At 35.3% G+C, this 21082-nt stretch overlaps 2 protein-coding genes across 2 annotated transcripts; both read right to left on the reverse strand.

Annotated features, from left to right (window-relative positions):
- Positions 1-2246: 2246 nt before the first annotated feature.
- On the reverse strand, positions 2247-8533 carry LOC126697586 (uncharacterized). Its single transcript, XM_050394652.1, has 6 exons — positions 8290-8533; positions 7045-7084; positions 6823-6912; positions 4978-5143; positions 3160-3433; positions 2247-2831 (listed from the first exon to the last, which is right to left on the reverse strand). Exons 1-6 carry the CDS (start codon positions 8341-8343, stop codon positions 2637-2639), a joined length of 819 nt encoding a protein of 272 aa, XP_050250609.1. The 5' UTR covers positions 8344-8533; the 3' UTR covers positions 2247-2636.
- A 9328-nt stretch (positions 8534-17861) lies between these two features.
- Positions 17862-18629, reverse strand: LOC126696607 (uncharacterized). Its single transcript, XM_050393309.1, has 3 exons — positions 18609-18629; positions 18435-18510; positions 17862-18322 (listed from the first exon to the last, which is right to left on the reverse strand). Exons 1-3 carry the CDS (start codon positions 18627-18629, stop codon positions 17862-17864), a joined length of 558 nt encoding a protein of 185 aa, XP_050249266.1.
- Between the last annotated feature and the right edge of the window lie 2453 nt (positions 18630-21082).

The raw sequence follows: 21082 nt of genomic DNA on the forward strand, positions 1-21082 counted from the left end.
ATATATTTATTTGAATAGGAAGGTGTTCCCATTTCAAATCTCAAGAACTTAGCCTTACCATGGCTCAGATTAAAATTTCCTGCCTATTATCGTTTTGGTAATTCTTACATCCAATGGAACGTTCTGTTCCCCATGGGCGCTTTGCAGCTTTAGTTACATCGAAATCTCAGCGAAAATAGTCAAATACCACGTTTTGGCAAAATTTGTGGCAAACTAGCACTTTTTCGGAAATATTTAGCAATCTACCACTTTTTTGGTACTCGAGTTCCTAGGTGAGTCGCCAGCGTGGCACTGCTGACCTGAAATTTGTGGAAATAAAAAAGTAATATGGTACTCGATATTACAGAAATCAAGCACTTTTTTATAGTACTCAAGCTTAACAAAGTCGAGTACTTTAATTTTTTTTTTTTCTACTTTTTGTTTTGTACAAAACTTTTACTTATTTTATCTTCAACTGCTTGTGATTGTTGTATCCACCAAACTAAGTATAGTGTCTGGACTTGAAAAAGTTCATGTGCAAGTAACTAGAGTTGCAGTTAGCTAAGCACAAAGTAGTCTGGCAGTAACTATTCACTAAAGATGCCCATGAGATGTTAGGAAGTCAGTAAAATGCAAAATGACCCTTACCCTGGATAACACCTAAACAAAGGACCGGATGGAAGAGGTCTCATTGAGTATACTGTTGTAAACGTGCTACACAAAAAAATTATAAGAGTTGGTAATTTTATTTGATGTTCATAATTAGAGATCACCAAAGACACATATGGATCGGACCTTTCAGTTCATCACTGTTAGAAACCATGTCGTGAAAAATTATTTGTTGTATACATATGTGTCAGCAAAATTTAATATGGTTTTTTTTAACACATCGTCCACGTGGCTAACCCGGCCCCACCTTAGTTTGGTGTGTTGGGAAAAATTCTATATAACTGTGAATAAATTTCAACAAGCACAGTGGAAACACAACTACACAAGAACACAAAGATTTGCGTGGAAACCCTTTCTCCTTGAAGGAAAAAATCACGGGACAAACTCCAAATATTTCACTTTATTAAATAGAGATTACAACACTTAGAGATACAACTTGAGCAAAAAAAAAAAAAAAACTCTCTTTTTCTTTTCACTCAGTGTATTTCTTACAATTTTCTCTTACTCTCTCTGTTTTTCTCTTTTCTTTTGCTTGCTCACTCGCTCACATAGTTTTTTTAGACTGCACTTCGTCCTCACTTTCTCTGGGACTTCACTTTCTTGCTCACTGGCCAAATGGCCTCCCCTTTTATTTCTTCATCTTTTCTTTCTTTTCGTCCTTTCACACTCTTGACATCAAATCACAATAAATACAACTCACTTGCCTTGACTTTGCTTTAGCCACTTTCTTTTTCCTTCAACTCTCAGTTAGGCCGAATAGCCTTAATGCATCCCCCTTTCTTTTTTTCTTTTTCTCCTTAGTGTGTCCAACACACCTAAATCACTACCCAAGAAGAAAATAGGCTGACTTTTGTGCTTGTCCAACCACATCTTTAATGAGGTGTTTTATCAAGTGTGGGTTGGATCCATGGTGCTATGATGCACCTAACATGGTGGACACAAAAATCACAAGCAATTGAAGATGAAATAAATAAAAGTTTTGTACGAAACAAAAAGTAAAAAAAAAAAAAAAAAACAAGTTACTCGACTTTGTTAAGCTTGAGTACTATAAAGAAGTACTCGATTTCCGCAATATTGAGTACCGCTGTGTTTTTTTAATTCCTCAAATTCCAAGTCATCAGTGTCACGCTGGCGACCTAGAAACTCAAGTTCAATGAACTCGAGTACTATTTAGAACTCGATTTTGTGAAACTCAAGTACTAAAAAAGAGGTAGATTGCTAAATATTTTCAAAACAGTACTAGTTTGCCACAAATTTTGCCAAAACATAGTATTTAGCTATTTTTAGCTCGAAATCTCGTCATCTTTCATAAAGGAATAGTAAACCCTTAACTTTCATGAAGAGTGCTTCAAGAAAGGAGCTGAATTCTTTGAGCTAGCAACCAATTCATCTACTAGGCTGGCCCATTATACCATTGCCCTCTTGATTGAGGCAAAATTGAACCCGCTCAAAGAGCCACAGTATTGTCTTACAAAATAATTTTCGATAAACAAGTACAACCTCTCGCTTTTCCTTTTTGTGAATATATGCACGTGGACGCAAAAAAGATGTGGTTCTATTTTTTGTGATAAAATTTGCCTTGTATGCTGCTCAGAACAGTCACCATAATACAATTCGTGTATTAAAATTGAAGTATATTTACACGGGGTCAAAACAGAATTCGAAGATTTAGTTCTCCCCTTTGCTAGTATTGGTGTTCTTGATACTGTAGGCTGACAACACCTAAAGCTATTTCGGTCCAACCCATAGAAAAAAACACTACCACTCTCAAAAGCATTAACCTACCTCTTCTTAGAATTCTTTCTCCAAATCCGTATCTCAGAATCTTCTCTAAATGACACATCCGACCAAGTCAGTAATTCCAACACACAGGAAACTCATCTTCAAGACAAACTCCACTCCAGCTAATGTTTTTATGAAATGTCCCATAAAAGTAAATACAACTGTTTATAAGCCTGGACTCTACAGACAGTCACACTGCATGAGGCTCATGGAAAGAACCAGACCTTGATGAAGATTGCCAAAGCCATTTGCAACAAAAATGCAGCAACCACCGTCAATGAAAGATCAGGCCTCTCTTCTACATGAGATTTGAGGTTGAAGGCAACAAAGCAAGCTGAGGCAGCACCAGCAAGAATTATGATGATCCACCGTAGAATCTCGACAGGGATGAGCAACAGAAACTGAAAAATACATGAGTTTACAAATTATGAAGTGGGGGTTTCTCAGCTTGGGAATTGCAAATACAAAAGCTTTCTGACAATATTAAATTGCCTTCAGTGATCATCAATCTTTTATAATATAAGTTGCCTCCTGGTTTCCACCACCCACTAAGAACAAAACAGTTAAAGCTTAAACAGAAGCTATACTGGTTCAATGGAGCAACTGGGGTTTAAATACTCCAGAGGGAAACGTATGCAGTTCAGAGATATGCACCCTCAAAAATCTATATAGAGATGACAAAGAGAGGGGGGGTTGGGGAGGAGCAAAGCAAAGAGCACAGCAACTTACCGAGGCCAGAACAAAAACAAAGAAGGAATATCCCCACAAGCACCAAAATTGAACAAGGCTGGGCTTTGAACCCAGATACTGAAGCAAGAAGTAAAATGCCAATGGCACCACTATTGCATAACCATAGACTGAACCTGCTGCCACATTCATGTAGCTGACATCGAAGCTCCAGGAAGTAGTGTTATCGGTGCGTTTTTCTATGAGGTAGGTGGCACAATTTCCAAAAGAAGCAAGCACAAATACCAATGTAGTAGAGATCCAGATAAGCCCATATCTTACACATCAAGGAGAAAAAGTCAATGTCAGATACTTATGAAATCAATGCTGTTGTCAACTAACCATCAGATTCAGAACCCAGAGAGAAAACCAAAAAGAAATGTAATAATTAGATTCTCAAAAAGTTCAGATATTTGTCAGAAAAGTGTCTTTTTATAAGCAATACAGTTTTTCCCAAATGTGTGATTTCTCTAAAGTCAAATTTCCTTCCCAGAAATTGTACTTGCATATATGTAAACTTATGCAAATGAGAAGAAGACAAACTTAAAACATTCGAAATCCATAAATGTTATCATATCAGCATTCCAATTTTCTTATAGAAAGATCAATTACAGAATTCTTGGAAATCCCTTATGAGAATTCAAAGACTTTGCTTTTTGCATAACTTATGAAGAAAAGGAAAAGCATGTGGTGTGTATGCAATTTGAATCTGCAAAGAACAGTACGAGAAAGAGCCATGAAACTGTAAGCATAATGAAAGCTTGAAAGTGCAGCAACCTTTAACCAACAACATTCATGAGATACCACTCTTCAGAGAATTAAAAATAACCTGTTGCACATTAAACCATCATCCTTCCAAGCAAAAGATTGGAAACTTCATTCCTTGTTATGTAAAGACACAAAAATTTACAGAATCAAACATTTAAGTATGAAAGCCTGGTTCATCTTCCCCATCAGTCACTGTCTTTAGTTCTTCAAATGTTGTTGTGTGAATTCACAGACTATATAAAGGAGCATGGAAAATATTTGCAGATAGATATCAAACATCCTCTACTTGGCTCATATCATATCAAGAGATACAAATATTTCTTTTACTTCCAGGGTAGAAGAAAAAAAAAAAAAAAAAAAAAACCCTGAAAAGACAAGCCACCTACCTGCTTTCTTTTTCTTCTCTCTTTTTTTTTGTCAACAATTTCTGATAGCCCCAAATCATTTCATACAAGGAAACAATCTCCTAGACTTGGTAAGTTTGTTGACCTGAATAGGGTTGTCTGCTTTACCATAAATCATGCTTTTTGTTGAAGGAATTTCTTAGTTCTTAAATATCTTTCATCCAACTATTTATCCTGAATATATTTAGTTCCAGTTTATGTTAATTTAATTCATAGTGTCCTAACTCTGTATGAACGGATGTCTGTCCCAAGCAATGTCCATTTCACTTTTCTTTTTTTGGGGGTAGTTTTTTTTTTTTTTTTTTTAAATAATTTTTTTAATTTTATTTTAAGTCAGATTATAATCCACTGGCCATTGGAGTTGCTCTGGTATACTTCCTGCGTACTACAGCATTTTCCTCTTTTTAGTAAAATGCTTATTTACTTAATACATTTTTTTTTCCAGATTGTACTTTTATAAAATTATTTATAACTTTGTAGTGGAAGTTAGAATATCAAAGGAATTTATCTTCAAACATGTTTTTGTACAGATATGAACTGTCTATTAGTTTCAAATAATCGTTTTGAATGAATATATCAGTACCAATTTTTCGATAAAGGAGTGCCAAAAGGGGGAAAAGGAAAAACGAAAAGAAGCAGCAGTACTCACAGATCAGGGTTAGCATCAATTTTTCTAAAAAAATCTCCGGCAATTGGATGCAAAGAACTCATGAGTCTGTTTACGACAACATCTGTATCAACATCGAAATATTGTGTGTATGATAAGATATTAAACATTCCCTTCCAGCCATTTGCTGGTTGTTGCTCAAATCCTTCTGCAAGGATAGAAAGACAGAGATCATTCTACATGAAGTGAATCTAGCAGCAGTCATTGGAATGACAAAAATGCCATAAAAATGACAGCTAGGTCCAATAGCACTACCAGAAAATATGCATAGAAAAATGACTAAACATTTAAAATTTTACCAAATCAATGTTATAAAATATATATATATATATATATATATCCACTAGGTAAAGAAGAAGCAAGCAAGTTCCAATAAGTCCAAAGAATTGGTTAACCATATATACATGCAGCTATCAGATAAGTCACTGAATGAACTACCGTCTAAGCTCTCATTCAATATAACCTTACCCATTGAGATTTCAGTTCAATGCCTCGCATATGTTCAATGGCATCAGAATTTGTGCATGCCTGTTCCAGTCAATCCTACGCATCTCAATTTGATATCCATGAATTGCTTTGTTTTTTATTTTTTATTTTTTATTTTTTGGGGGGGGGTGTTGGAAGGCAAGTAAGACTTGCTGAGTCAACCAAGCTAAATAATATAAGTCAAAGATAATTCTATTGGATGAAGACTCTATTTCTCTGATTTTTCTTCTAGTTTAACTTATTCCTGATATTTTGGCCAAAGTTTATCTCTGATGTATCCTCTTCTAATGCTAATTTTGAGTTAGTTACAAAACCTTAAAAAGACGCTGCTTAGAATTCAACAAATTTGGCTTTCAAGACAATATATTATATGACCTCAGTGAAATGATCTCTACATGTTTCTTGTCTCAACTAACAAAACAACCTCCTGTCAGAATTTTTTTTTTTTTAATAAGTAATCTCCTGTCAGAATTTTTTCTTTCTTTTATTTTTAATTTTTGTTTGAGAGGGGTTGGGATCAATCCTATGTATCTTGATTCAATTGTGTGAGTGGCCCAGTTAGCATAATTGGGGTCTACATCCCAAGTATGAAACCTCTTATGTGTGTGTGTGTGTGTGTTATAAAGTTGTGTGTGATTCCTTTTAACGTGTAATAGTTGGTGGGAAAAAAAACTCCCCATAATAGCAGGCCCAGAGATTCAATCAGCCAAGAAAACAATTGTATACAAAGATAATAGTGGTTATGAGGAGTCCCTTTTCTCAAATTACCACGGTCCCAAATCCAAATTTACCACGCAATATGATGATACTTCCATGAAGCCACAAATCCAGAATAAAACCAATAGATGTCCCAGATAGATCACTGTAATTGAATCCAATTGTCCTACAGATATTGCCTCTTTCCTATTCAGCAGGGTTATTTAAGAGAAGAATCCCACATTGAAACTACTTGAGTTTTATGACCATAAAGGAGGGGGGAAAAGGGGGGGGGGGGGGGGTGTGCTTTGATGACATTAAATGACAACTGAACTGGACTCTCTACAGAGATTGAACAAAACAATAAAGATATCTCATTATAAGTGGAGGAGTGAATAGAAGATGACATATTCATCAATTAGCATATTCAATAAAGAGCCTTGAAGTTCTTATATATATAAAGGAGCCTTCAAGCTTAGTGGCATTGTCTAATCTCCTTTATGAGGATAGCAAAGGTTCAAATCTACCCTTCCCTACTTGTTGTAACAATTGAATTACCAAACATATTGCTCATGTTCCTTGAAAAACTGTGTAGTTATCCTATAAGCTCCAAAAGTCTGGGAAAGAGAGAGTTAAGAACCATACCAGCTGTACTTCCAAGAGTTTGATAACCCCGCCCTCCTCCTCCCCCTCCTCCATTGTTTGGAGGGAATATTTGCAAATTTGCTTCGGGAACTGCATATGAGTTCAGAAACCAGTTTTAGGGGAAGAAAAGTAGAATGATTCAGATTCAACAGTAACTACGAACAAAAAATAAAAAAAATCATTGTATCACAAAGCAAAAATTTTGAAAATAGAATCTCATACCCTCATAGTTTAAAGTGCTCTTTTCATCCTTGATGACAGCCTATGCACCAAAAAACAGTTTTAAGAGAGTATTCATTAATGATAACATCAGCAACAACAAAAATTCAAGATTATATAGAATTTTACAACTCAACACAACTTCAACATATATATACCGTTTTGGGCATTTTGGCACATGAGAATTATAACTCGAGAACAAAATGTTATAAAAAATTTTAAAATAAAAATATTCGCAGACAGATTAATCTTTACCACAAAAAAAAAAAAAAAAAAAAAAAAAAAAAAGAAAGAAAAAAAAAGAAGGTAAACCTAACTTAGGAATTTACAGCACAAGTAAATATTTGGTAACCTTGGATAAGAAGTTTCTTTTGGCATTAGCTAACAATTTGCTTCCTATAGTCATAGATTGGTGTTGAATGTTATCTACTTTAAACATTAGATCAAGAGGTTTACACATAAATTACGACGGTCCATTAAAACCTATCAAGTCCCAACAAAGGGAAAATTATTATGAAATTTCTTCAACTGCAGAGAAAAACATTCCTCATTAGGTTACTTTCCAGTAAAGCCTCTAGAAGTTCTAAAATTCCAAACCATTTATAGTTAAGCGAATGGTTCAGATTTCGTCACGTCATCAACATTTAAACAAACCTAGACTAGCACTACTTTTGGCATCTATTGAAGATGGCAAAATCCGAAGCAATCATTGAACTATGAACAGTTCGAATTTTAAGAACTCTACAGTGGATTTACCTTAGGAAATTTAGAGGATCCTAATTGGTATAGTCTCTAGGTTTTTACTCAACTTAACTAAAGCTAATATATATAAACAGAATGTAACAAACTCAACCATAAACATAAATTATAATCGATCATTATCCATATATTAATCATTGTGAAATAAAGCTCTAGCTTCTAGTAATGCGAAATTTGCTTTGTAGAAACCTTTCGCTGACTTCAGTTTTTGACTTTTGTTCTCTTAAAAGGCACAATACTTGAAATTACATGAAATTTGAAATTCTTTTCCGTTTTCCTCAGCTTTCTCAGGAAACAAACAAAACGGAGAAAATAAAAAAAGAAACAAAAGTGATCGATCTCGATTACTCAATGCAGTAGATCAATTTGCTCCCAAATCAAAATACAGAAAATAAAAAACCAAAAAAAAAAAGGTTCAAATTAGTAAAATTACAGAGAAGTAAACACAAAATTGATCAGAAAGAGAAATTATATAAAATCAGAACATACAGGAACTGAGCCGAGCAAATGGCTGGTAGGGAGGCTTGTGTAGGACTCGTCCATGGCAGAGAGAGAGAGAGAGAGAGAGTCAATGCGTTATGAATACGAGTGAGAATCTGAGAATTTGATGAAAGAAATGAAATGAACGAGAGGTGAAACGAGAGAGCCCTAAGACGACGTCGCTTTTCGTAGCTTGGAAGGAACACAGAGGACGAGACGAGAGAAGGAAGACTGGACTGACCGGTACGTATAATAAAGAGCTCTCTGAAAGAGGAGGGAAAGAGGGGTGCGAATTGTAGTACGCGCCTAAATGGCGTGTGAGGTAACGCTCGGTTTTATTTTATTCGTTTTCTACTTTACAGCCACGGACACGTGGGTGTATGAGTGCTTTGTTTTGCATTTTTTGGTGTAACCTGGGCTCCACGTGGACCTCCTGGGCCTTCATGTTGTTGTTGTTGTTGTTTTTTTTTTTTTTTTATCAGAGCCTGATATTAATGGGCCGGGTTATCGGAAACTCGAATCCACTTCTGCCCATGAAGCTGACTTAATGGAACTCCTACACTTGGATTGAGCTTGGTTTTGAGTGATTCTTAGACACACTCATTTTACTTTTCATGTTTTAAACATGGACATTTAAAAAAAAAAAAAAAAAAAGTGAAATCGTGCCTTCAACAACTGTTTAAGAACATTAGTTACATTCATTGAAATGTATGGTAGGGGACACTGTAATGGATCCTGTGGGAGGACGGGAGTTTGGGGGAGAAAAACAAAAGAGAGAGAAATCATTCAGTTGTAAGTTCATTCTCAAACTGAACCTGATGACGAATACTTAGTTAATTTTTATGCTATTTTTAGTTGAACATTTCCACTTCGCATAAAGAACTTAACTCAGATTTTTGCCTTTTGTTACACAACGGGTATTTTAAAGTTGACATTGCATCTCATCTCTACAAATTAGTTGTGTATGTGAACTATAACATAATTAAAACGAGTCTTAATCAATTGACTTACTTTTCGCCCGCCATAGATCCATTGATAATAAAGTAACTAAATTTTGCAATAGTTCTCAACCTATCGCAATCTTCCTCATTTTTTTCAAATTTGGGACCAATTGTGATCGAAATTGTTAGAAACTGAAAGAATATGGACAGAAACCCAATGTGAGCATGTCCCTCTCTTTGCCTCCGCCATAGATCCATTGATAATAAAGTAACTAAATTTTGCAATAGTTCTCAACCTATCGCAATCTTCCTCATTTTTTTCAAATTTGGGACCAATTGTGATTGAAATTGTTAGAAACTGAAAGAATATGGACAGAAACCCAATGTGAGCATGTCCCTCTCTTTGCCTCCGCCATAGATCCATTGATAATAAAGTAACTAAATTTTGCAATAGTTCTCAACCTATCGCAATCTTCCTCATTTTTTTCAAATTTGGGACCAATTGTGATCGAAATTGTTAGAAACTGAAAGAATATAAACAGAAACCCAATGTGAGCATGTCCCTCTATTTGCCTCAGATTGTAACATCTAGGAGTTATGGAGTAATAGTATTGGACCGTTACACTACCACATTAAGTCCATAATCCCACTAAATATTAATGGAGTGGTATGTATATAAATACCAAGAATGGTACCCATTAAACAGTAAACGAATTCTATATTTCTCATAGTGTTTACAGAGTGTTGTGAGGCTCTTAGGTTGTGGGTTATGTTTGCATCACTCTAGTAGTGTGCAATACCGTCGGAGAAATGTTTTTGGTTTGAGGGTTACACAAACTAGAATTCAAAACGTGTTTGGATAGCTGGTCTGTGTGGAGGCTGGCTCTAGACAGCGTAAAACGATCTCAAAGCTCCTGTGTGATCATTGGTTTAGGCCAAGAGAGGTATGCCGAAAAACTGATTACTTATATTTTGTTGCAAGTTTCTATTTCTAACATTGATATCAGAGCGTTTATAGGTTGTTCTCGATGTCATAGGCATATATGATTAGTCCTTAATGCGTTTTATGCTTCTGAGATATGTTATGAATTTCTATGCACCTCACATGGCCTTCAATGGCAAGTTTTGATTCTGGGCATTTCGTGCCTTGAAATTAATATATGTTGTTTACATTATATGTATTAATATCTTCCTTAAGTTTCGTAGCAAATCTCTAAGTGTGCCATGAGATATAGTTTAACAAAACTTAGAACACCGAAACTTTAAGGACAAAAATGCTCTTATATGATTTTTGTTTACAAAATATGATTTCATATTATGAATCTATATGTTATAATCTTTAAATCGGTATATGGTACGTTAAAAATGGACTTGAAATGAAGAAGATATAAAATTTTGAAGTTCATGTCTGAAACACGTTTTTTTTTTTGTTGAAAGAAATTGAGAGGAGTGGATGAAGGTAGAAGACAACCTGTTTTAGGCATCACGTGTCTGCCACTCGCCAAAAGGGCTAGAGTGACATCCAATGATATTAAAAAAAAAAAAAAAAAAAAAAGGAGGTCCCACAATTGCTTACTTCTTAAACACCTTTTTTTTTTTTTTTTTTTTTTTTTTTTCAGTGTGCACATGTACTCTGTTTGGGGTGTTTGATCTTTGTAAGTTTTGTTTTATGCATATTAAGCCTATTGCATTGTTTCACCATTATTTAAAAAGGCATCATGGTCAGTGATGTATTTGCAATAATTTATTTGGATTAAAATTGTATTAAATCCATTTAATTATTTCATTGAAACATATATTATACAAGCCTAACATTTATTTCTCATGAAACGTAAAAGGTATTTGCATAAATGATATGGAATTTATTTAATGTTGTAAATTGTTTAATTCCATTATTATTTCTTAGTGAAATATGGTATAAAAGATAAATATTATATTTAACGTGACAAAGCAATAATTATTTTTTAGTGAAATAATGAGATGCCTATATGAATTGTTCTCATGAGTTTAAATTGTGATAGCATGTTTGGCTTAATAGTTAATTGATAATATTGGTGAATTATTTTCAATACATATATTTTGTAAATATGTTTAGAATTGAAATATGGAATAATGGGAGTATGGTTGAGTTGTGTTATCTCCCATACATAATTTTACACAAATAGATTAAAATTAAACTTAGTAATAAACACTAGTGGCATAAGAGATGATTAAGAAGCTTAGCGAATTTTCGATCTTGCAACGTGTGTTGATTATCTAAGTTTATTTTAGATCGAACGTCAAAATTTTTGAAATGCGTGTGTAATGTCCCATTTGTGAAATTTTGTAGTGAAATGGCTTCCAAAGATATAGTTGCTGATCTTAACAAAGGAGAGAAACTGGATGGTGAAAACTACAATATTTGGCACTGCATAATCCAATATGTGCTGAATGAGCAAGAAGTCCTAGAGACTCTAACTCATTCGTTAAGTAAACCCAACGCGGGAAGCACTGAGCAACACCAACGTGATCTTGTTGCCTATAAAAGTTGGCGCAAGAAAGATTTGTGTGCACGCTTTACAATGTTAAGCAACATGCATAATGACTTGATTGGTGAATTTGAGCAATATACAACTACATAAGACATGTGGAAAGCTCTAAAGCTAAGATATGGAGGGACATCAACCACTAGACTGTGTGGCTTAACAATGAAATTTGATTCATATAAGATGCGCTCTAAACATATGATGAAGTAGCATCTTTAGGCGATGTCCTCCATTATTTGAGAGCTCAAATCAACTGGAAACAATCTTACTGGCGGACAACAAGTCCAGGCAGTGAGTCCAGGCAGTGATTCGTTCATTACCAAGTTCATAAGAGACAATATGTCAAAATTTTTGACACATAATGAGAACATCAAAACATTTGATGATGTGGCTCGTCACTTGGAACTTGAAGCTGAGAGCCTTGAAGCAGCCAAGCCGATTAGTTTTGTGCACATGGCTGAGACTAGCTCGCATAAGGCATCTAGGCCTAAACGCAGGCAACCTGATTATACTCCTGGACAAGAGAGACCTAATGGGCCACCACATAAAAAGGCTAAGTTTGTCAAGCGCAATACTAAAGGAAAGTGTGCAAAGAAGGACAAGTCTAAGTTGACTTGTTATAATTGTGGGAAGAAATGACATTTTGCTCGTGATTGCACTGAGCCAAAAAAGGTAACATCTAATCCTACATCTCACCTTGTTTTTGTAACTAGTCATGTCCTTGTTGCTAATTCTGCTCCTATGTGGACTGTAGACTTAACAGTAACAGAATATGTAGTGAGAGATAGAGTGGGATTTGTGGAGTACCATCGGATTCCTATTGGCAATAGAGACATCAAGGTGGGAAACAGAGTTAGCATGGAGGTACTTGGAATTGGTACCTACAAGCTAGAATTGCGAGGTGGTCGCACTTTGTTACTCCATGACGTATTGTATGCTCCAGGGATCTGGAGGAACTTACTTTCCGTAGTTACTTTGTTAAGACTTGGTTTCTGGTTTATTTTTTAGAATAATTATGTTTTATTGCATTTGGGAACATTTTATTATGGCCGTGGTTTTATTTCAAATGGTTTTTTTAATTTTGGATATTGAATATTATAATAATGATAGTTCAGTTTTTTTGACTTCATCTAATAATGCTTCTGATAATTCAATTATATGGCATGCTAGGCTTGGCCATATAAAGGAAGAGAGGATGACTAGGTTAGTTAGAGTAGGCCTTATGGGCAATCTCACTAAGGTAACTTTGTCCACATGTGAACATTGTCTTGTGGGAAAGTAAAAAAGAAAACCGTTTGAAAAAGCCACAAGGGCATCTTTTCCATTGTAATTAATCCACTCTGATATATGTGGTCCAATGAATGTGAAGGCAAGGCATGGAGGTTTCTACTTCATCACATTTATAGATGACTATACATGTTACGGTCATGTCTATTTGATTTCTCATAAGTCTAAGGCTTTAAATTGCTTTAGACGATACATGAGATTGGTTGAGAATCAATTAGACAAGAGCATTAAGGCTCTCAGAACTGATCGTGGGCGTGAGTATCTATCTGAGCAATTTAAGGAGCTTTGTGATGAAAAGGGAATTGAAAGGTAGTTAACGATACCTTATACACCGCAACAAAATGGTGTGGTGGAAAGGAGAAATCGAACACTGCTAGAGATGGTTAAGTCAATGATGGCGCAAGCAAACTTATCGATTTTGTAGTGAGGGGTTGCACTTTTGACTGCAGCCTATATACTTAACTGAGTGCTCTCTAAATCAGTATCTTCCACACCTTATGAACTATGGACCGACAAGAAACCTGACTTGAATAACTTGCGGCCGTGGGGTTCAATAGGTTATGTTCACAACACTTCTCATAGATATGGGAAGTTAGGGCCTAGAGGAAAGAAGTGTATCTTTATAAGATATTCTGATCATTCCAAAGGCTATGTGTTGATAGGTGAACAACCTGATGGAAGTGTGATTGAATTGGAGTCACATGATGTAGATTTCATTGAAAGTGAATTCCTTAACATAGGTGAGGTTGAAAAGAACTTGACTTTTTATAAAATGATGGATCAAGAGGTAGGCACCCCAAGTAGACTAGTAGAGGACAAGGAGGAAATTCTTATAACTCCTAGAGACAGTGGGAGCAACTTACAACTTAGTGGGAGCACATCACTAGAAGTTGATCCACAACAACCTTAGCCACATAGAAGCAACCGTGGTAATGTTCCTCGTCTTCGTTTTAAGATTGAGGGGGAAGCTTTCATGATTGCTTCACAAGATGATGATGAGCCAAAAACTGTGCAATAAGCTCTCTCATCTTCTGTTAGTGATGAGTGGATGAAAGCAATGAATGATGAAATGGAGTTTATGAGGACTAATCAGGTTTGGGATCTGGTAGACCTACTGTCAGGGCATAAAGCAATTGGGAACAAATAGGTTCTTAAAATCAAACGCAAGGCAGATGGGTCAATAAAAAGGTATAAAGCTCGATTAGTGGCAAAATGATACACTCAAAAGGAGGGTGTTGACTACGAGGAAACCTTTTCTCTGGTTGTGAGGTTTGCCGCTATTCGACTCATTCTGGCCATTGTTGCAAACTTGAATTTGGAATTATACCAAATGGACATTAAGACAGCTTTTATCAATGGAGAACTAGATGAAGAAATCTATATGAATCAACCTATTAGCTTTGTGACCAAAGGTCAAGAGCACAAAGTATGCAAACTTAAGCGATCCATATATGGTTTAAAGTAGTCATCTAGACAGTGGTATCTAAGATTTCATCGAGCCATTCTATCAAATGGGTTTACGATGATTGAAGAAGATCATTGTGTCTATGTAAAACGATCCAAGGGAAGTTTCATTATTTTGTCATTGTATGTCGATGACATATTACTGGCCGGTAATGACATGGAGATGATTATCGCCACAAAAGGGTGGTTGCCCTCTAACTTTGAGATAAAGGACATGGATGAGGCAGATTATATTCTAGGGGTTAAAATCCTTAGGGATCGCTCAAAGAAACTTTTAGGTTTATCACAACAAACCTACATTAAGAAAGTTCTTGAGCATTTCCAAATGCATAATTGCAAACCCATAGATACTCTAGTTGCAAAAAATGAGAGCTTAAGCCTTGATATGTGTCCTAAGACTTGAGATGTGTCCTAAGACTCAAGATGAAAAAGAAAAGATGGCTCGTGTTCCCTATGCTAATGCAATTGGAAGCTTGATGTATACAAGATGTGTACTAAACCTGATATATGTTATGCTATTGGATTGGTCAGCAAATTTCAGTCTAATCCAGGACTTGCTCATTGGAAAGCTGTTAAGAGGATATTAAGGTATCTTAAAGGGACAGCAGACTACATCATTTGTTATCAGGGTTCAAATCTGCGTATGATTGGCTATAGTGATGCTGATTGGGGTAGTAACCTAGATGAACACAAATCTACATCTGGATATGCTTTCTTGCTAAATAATGGCGCCATCACTTGGAGTAGCGAGAAACAACCCTTTATAGCATTATCAACTATGGAAGCAGGGTATGTAGCATGTTCAGCAGCTGTTCAGGAAGCAGTTTGGTTGAGGAGGTTCTTTCAAAATCTTGAGGTTGTTAAGGATGCCTCAGATCCCGTTACAATACGTTGCGATAGCATGGTAGCACTTGCCCATGCTAAAGACTCTAAGTATCATGGTAGAACCAAACACATTGATATACGATATCACTATATTCGAGACATGGTTGCTCACAATGAAGTGATTCTAAAACACATTTCTACGAGTCTCATGATTGCTGATCCACTAACAAAGCCTAGGAAGGGATGTCTTTCAGGCTCATGTTAGGAGTTTAGGGTTATGTAGAATATGATGATATGTTGTTTTTAGTTACCATTTATTGTACTTTTTGGGATATTTTGTTTTAAATACATATGATGTTATTCAGTTAATAATATATATGTTTACACACACATATACCATATGATGAGTTCTATGGTATGAAAGGTATGTCGGCAGGTTTAGGTCGGCTCACTCACACGAGCGATCACCTCTGGTGCTTGAGTAGTGAGCAGAGATGAGACATTGTGTCATTCAATACTTATGTAGCATATATAGATAGTTGACACAAACAGATATTGCCTTAGTTGGGACTCAGATGAGGTCTATAATATATTTATCTTGATTAGACCGTACATGGATAGCCCATGATCCATGTAGCCTGTGGTTAGCTAGATGCGAGACCTTATTTGATGCCTGAGGTGGCAAGCGAATAAAGGACTCAAGTTAGGCGCTTGAGTAGCGATTAGACTAAGATTTGTACGGAGTATTGAGTTAAGACATACACTCTTACTTAAGAGAACTCCACTGTAGCATGTATTTCATACTACATGTGCTTGCTTGACCAAAAGCGGAGGTGGGAGAATAAATCCCTGCTTCTTCACCATGTGAATCTCATGGATCTTTCATTAAGATCCTACTTATGCCCTTGTTACTTTTGACTATGTCATGAAGCTGAGGTTTTGATGTTTGCTACTTTGGCATGTTACCTATGGCCATGTTGGATTCGGTTTAAAGGAACATTGCTGGGAAAGCGATTGAACCAAAGTTAAAGGACATGAATGCAAAGGGAAGACTATTTTTGTAACACATCCTTATATTTGTGCTCATTGTCGACATGTTATAGTGCTTATGGTAGCAAAATAATCCTGAGTACATTTAGATAGTTATGACGGATCAAGCATAAGTCTGAGTATTAAACTCAAAAGGGGTTAGAGATGCTTGATTCGATGTGTTAATATATGTCTAGGGCATAACGAGACACTTGGGATGTTGCTATGCTGGTCTTGGTATAAGATTTAGTATAGTGCTCCCAAATATGTTTTCAAGTGTGCTCGATGGTTTCACAACCTATTTGCCAGTATGAACACACTGAGAAATACATTGAGAGATGGATAATAGGGCCATGACAGACACCCAATGTGAGCATGTCCCTCTATTTGCCTCAGATTGTAACATCTAGAAGTTATGGAGTAATAGTATTGGACCATTACACTACCCCACTAAATCCACTATCCCACTCAATATTAATGAAGTGGTGTGTATATAAACACCAAGAATGGTACCCATTAAACAGTGAACAAATTCTACGTTTCTCATAGTGTTTACAGAGTGTTTATAGAGTGTTGTGAGGCTCTTAGGTTGTGGGTTATGTTTGCATCACTCTAGTAGTGTGCAATACTGTCGGAGAAACGTTTTTGGTTTGAGGGTTACACAAACTAAAATTCAAAATGTGTTTGGATACTTATATTCCGCTGCAAGTTTCTATTTCTAACAGAAATATACGAAGACTTTCTCATAGTTTATTAATAATTGATGACAGCCAACCAAGTTAGAAAAGTAAAATTTGAATACACTTCTTGAAGTGCATTACCTTACATAATTAAATTAAATTAAATCATATAATTGCATACTTCATTTATAATATTAAAAAAAAAAATCACAAATGGAAGTTTCAACGAATTAAATTGAATTCATTTTAATAATATAAAATCTAAAATTTTAAATTATCTTGTTGTTTAAATTTAAAAGTTGACATTCGTTTATAAAATTTGTGTGATAAAATTTGTAGTGGTTGTATCATACTATTATCACTGAACACACACATTTAAGATGCCGTAATGGTAAATAAGAATTCGCATAGGTTAAACATAGTAATACGAGACAAACAACAAAGTTTAGCCGTTCTAAGCTAGATAAAATAAAAAAGCTGCGAAGCATTATTGTAAACTGAGTAAAAAAAAAAAACTACACTGCATAAACCAAACTATACAATATGAAGTTCCTCATGAAAAATGGATAAAACAAATTAAAGGGGACAAAAACAAAAATGATTCACATATTATAAAAGGATATCAAAAATAGATTATCCCAAATAATAAAGTTTCATATCGTAAATATAACAAATCCCAAGTCTGAAATTTAAAACCTTTACTTCTCTAAGAAATCCAAACCAAAATCCATTAATTCCTCCTCAAAAAATCGGAGGAAAAATAAAATATTTAACTCAAATAAACTTAGTATTTCACTAAGTCCTTAGCAAGGTATATTTTCTAACAAATTTTACATGATAGAGCATGAATAGTCTGGATCATAGAATGGATGAATCTTCATTGGCGATGGTGGCTGTGGAAAGCATTGTGCCGGTGGCTCATACTGCAGGTAATAAGGGTGCTGTGCCCAAGGCTCATAGCGTGAAGGCTCAATGCGTGACCCATAGTAGCGTGGCTCATGATAATTAGATGGGTAATAAGGATACTGATGTAAAGGCAAAGGCTCCACTCTTCCATAATTCTGATAATTACAAGAAGGATAGTCATGGTAAGACTCATAACCATGGTCATAGTTATACATCATCATATTCATATCGCTATTCCTATAGGTATAGGGATCCTCATCAGAATGAACTTCAATGAGTTCTGCCTTTTTCCCAGCTTTTCGTAGCTTCTTCAAAAGTACTTTTGGATCTACCTTACCACAAATACGTGCAACCCCTTCTGCTACATCAACATCATAAGATAATCCTAACAAGAAAAATAATAATAGATTATAAGAAACAGCCCATTAGGCCAAAACACATAATGAAAAAAAATCCTAGCCATATCAAAAGTGAAAGAGAGCAAATTGAAAAAAAACCTCTAACACTCTTCAATACTTTGATCAATGTCTTGTGCCACTCGGGAGCTTTGGTATCAACTTTCAGAGAACAACTCTGCAAAACGTAATATGAAAAGCACTATATTATGTTAAGAAAAAGATATAAAACACACAAACAAAAAGGCTAAGGATGAATGATAAAAAATGACTAACCATGTATCCGGGGATAGCCATTGAAAAGAAGCTTGCTATAACAGGAGACAAAAGGTTTTCTTCTAAAACCTTAAACTTGAACGCAGAATGTTGTAAGAAAATGACTTTCTAAAGTTTTAGGTTAATACATATAGGGTTGGTTCGTTTATATAGGTGAAGCCGTACGTGAAGGCCAAGTAACTAAAAAAATCTAGGGTTAGGTGTCAGTTATGGAAGTTTTACACGTAATAAAGTGTATCAACCGTAAATCACAATCTAATTCTAGTAAGAATATTTAGTATATATGTTCTTGATCATGTTTTATTTCTCCGTATAAATATCAGAAGATTTTATTTTCCCATTATAAACTATTGGATTTCTTATTTTATTTTACTTTTTCGAGAATTATATAAAATAGATTTCAATTCCAAAAAAGCTTTTATTTTTTATTTTTTTGAGAATCCAATTCCAAATAAACCAATCATGAAATTATGGATTCCGAAACCTTATTTGTAGCTAATTAAGGTTTTTTCTCATAACCAATAAATGAGACTAAACCCATTCAACCACTTATGAGATCCCATCCTTTAGTGTATTTTGAGTTATGTGGGCGGGAGATATATGTCCTCGGACATCTCTGTAACTTCACTTAGAAAGATTGGTATTAGGTTATCAACCATTTACAAGAACAATGTAAATCACCCTAAATTGATTTGACTGATCATTAACCTCAAAATTCATCAAGAAAAAGATCATTAACCTCAAAAGCTAGACTGAAGACCAAATCAATCAATATTGCATTAATTACTCCCCCACTACCCACATAGACCTTCCACTCAAGATTTAATGCGATTTAACTTATTTCTGAGCGAGACTCCAATCAATTGAGAAAAGCATGTAGTTTAGCAAAATGGACATGGAGTTGTCACATTTAACAGGCACACAACTGAGAACCAAAAATACTCATAGGAGAAATCTTTTTCCACTTCTATTTTCTCTAACTTAAGCTTCGAAGTGTTTATTGCCACTCATTGCGTACTTCTCTATCTATCTATATATATATATATATATATATAAAAGAATATGAGATATAACTTCTCTAAGATCTTCCAATCTCAATCCTTAAATTATTAAATTACCCCACTCAACTTATCACCACTAAAAGTTCTATATGGACCTAATATATATTCACCAACACATATTCCAATAGAAAGTGTTGGAATGACTACTACCATACTAATCACCCATGACTGAGAGCAAGCAGAAAAGGATAGGAAACAGAATAACAAAGCATACTTCACAAAATTATTCAATAATTTAGTACCATGAGTAATTAGAATGAACAAGCTATACTAGGTAAACATGTTTTGAGTTATCTCACTCTAACTTAATTACTATGTAATAATGAAAAAATCGTCCATATATTGTTTTAGTCACATGATTTTTTTGAATCAAGTGACTTCTTTAAATAATACACATTTTTTGTCTTATAATTTATCATGTAATTAATGAGTTGAAAAAAGATATTTTCAAACAGAGAGATACTATGTCCACAACATTTTTACAACATTTTCATAACAAATCACAAGTAGTTAGTTGTTATTGGTTCAAATTTGAACTTAATACTAAGATTACTTTTTTGCCCCAACAATAATAACCAGTAACAATCTGACACTTAGGATTTGTTGTAAAAATGTTGTGAAAATGTTGTAGACACATCATTTTCCTTTCAAACACAGTCAAACTTTGTATAAAAACAAAACAAAGACAGGCTCTCTCACATCAAAAGATCACAACTTCATGGCTGCTTATAGCTCACTTGCACCAAAGTGCACAAAATTCCTTACATAGAACATATTCAAGTGTGCCACCAAATTAATTAGGCGTTTTAAAGTTTGCGTGAAGAACGGTGACTGCAAATGAGAATCCATATTGTAAGGACACAAAATCTTTAACGGCCCAACAACGATGTTGGGCTCGCACACGGAAAGTCCCTCACAATAATATTTGTAGAGAGTGGGATTAAAAGGCCAGCGTTGGATCACAGGGGGACATTTCGGGCCGGACTTTAGGTGAACCAACATGAGATAAAGCTTTGGGCTGGATATTCAGGCCCTTCAATCTTGTGTCTAGGAGGATTTGGCTCCTCGGATCATGTCCGAGGAGCGATGGTGTTGTCCTCGGTTACCCGTCGGCGGGTTTTTAGGTGGTGTCCGGCGTGTATTCTCCAGGCATTCTCTTTCATCAAGTCTTTTTCAGAAGCTAGATGGGAGACCTCCTTCCTTATTAGTTTACCTTTCCTTTTATACTAGCCTACGTTTGTTGTCCCTCGTTCACGTGTAGGGTCGATCTTTCCAGGACAGATATCTGTCCCATCAATCTAATCCCAAAATTACTGTAGATGATCCATAAAGCCTAAGATCCCGGCTCTGTTAGGGGTAGTGTCATGTCAGGGAAGGGCATTAAAGACAACTTCCCCAGGATATTTTCTGATC

This window comes from Quercus robur, chromosome 8 (assembly GCF_932294415.1).
Source record: "Quercus robur chromosome 8, dhQueRobu3.1, whole genome shotgun sequence".
NCBI lineage: Eukaryota > Viridiplantae > Streptophyta > Magnoliopsida > Fagales > Fagaceae > Quercus > Quercus robur.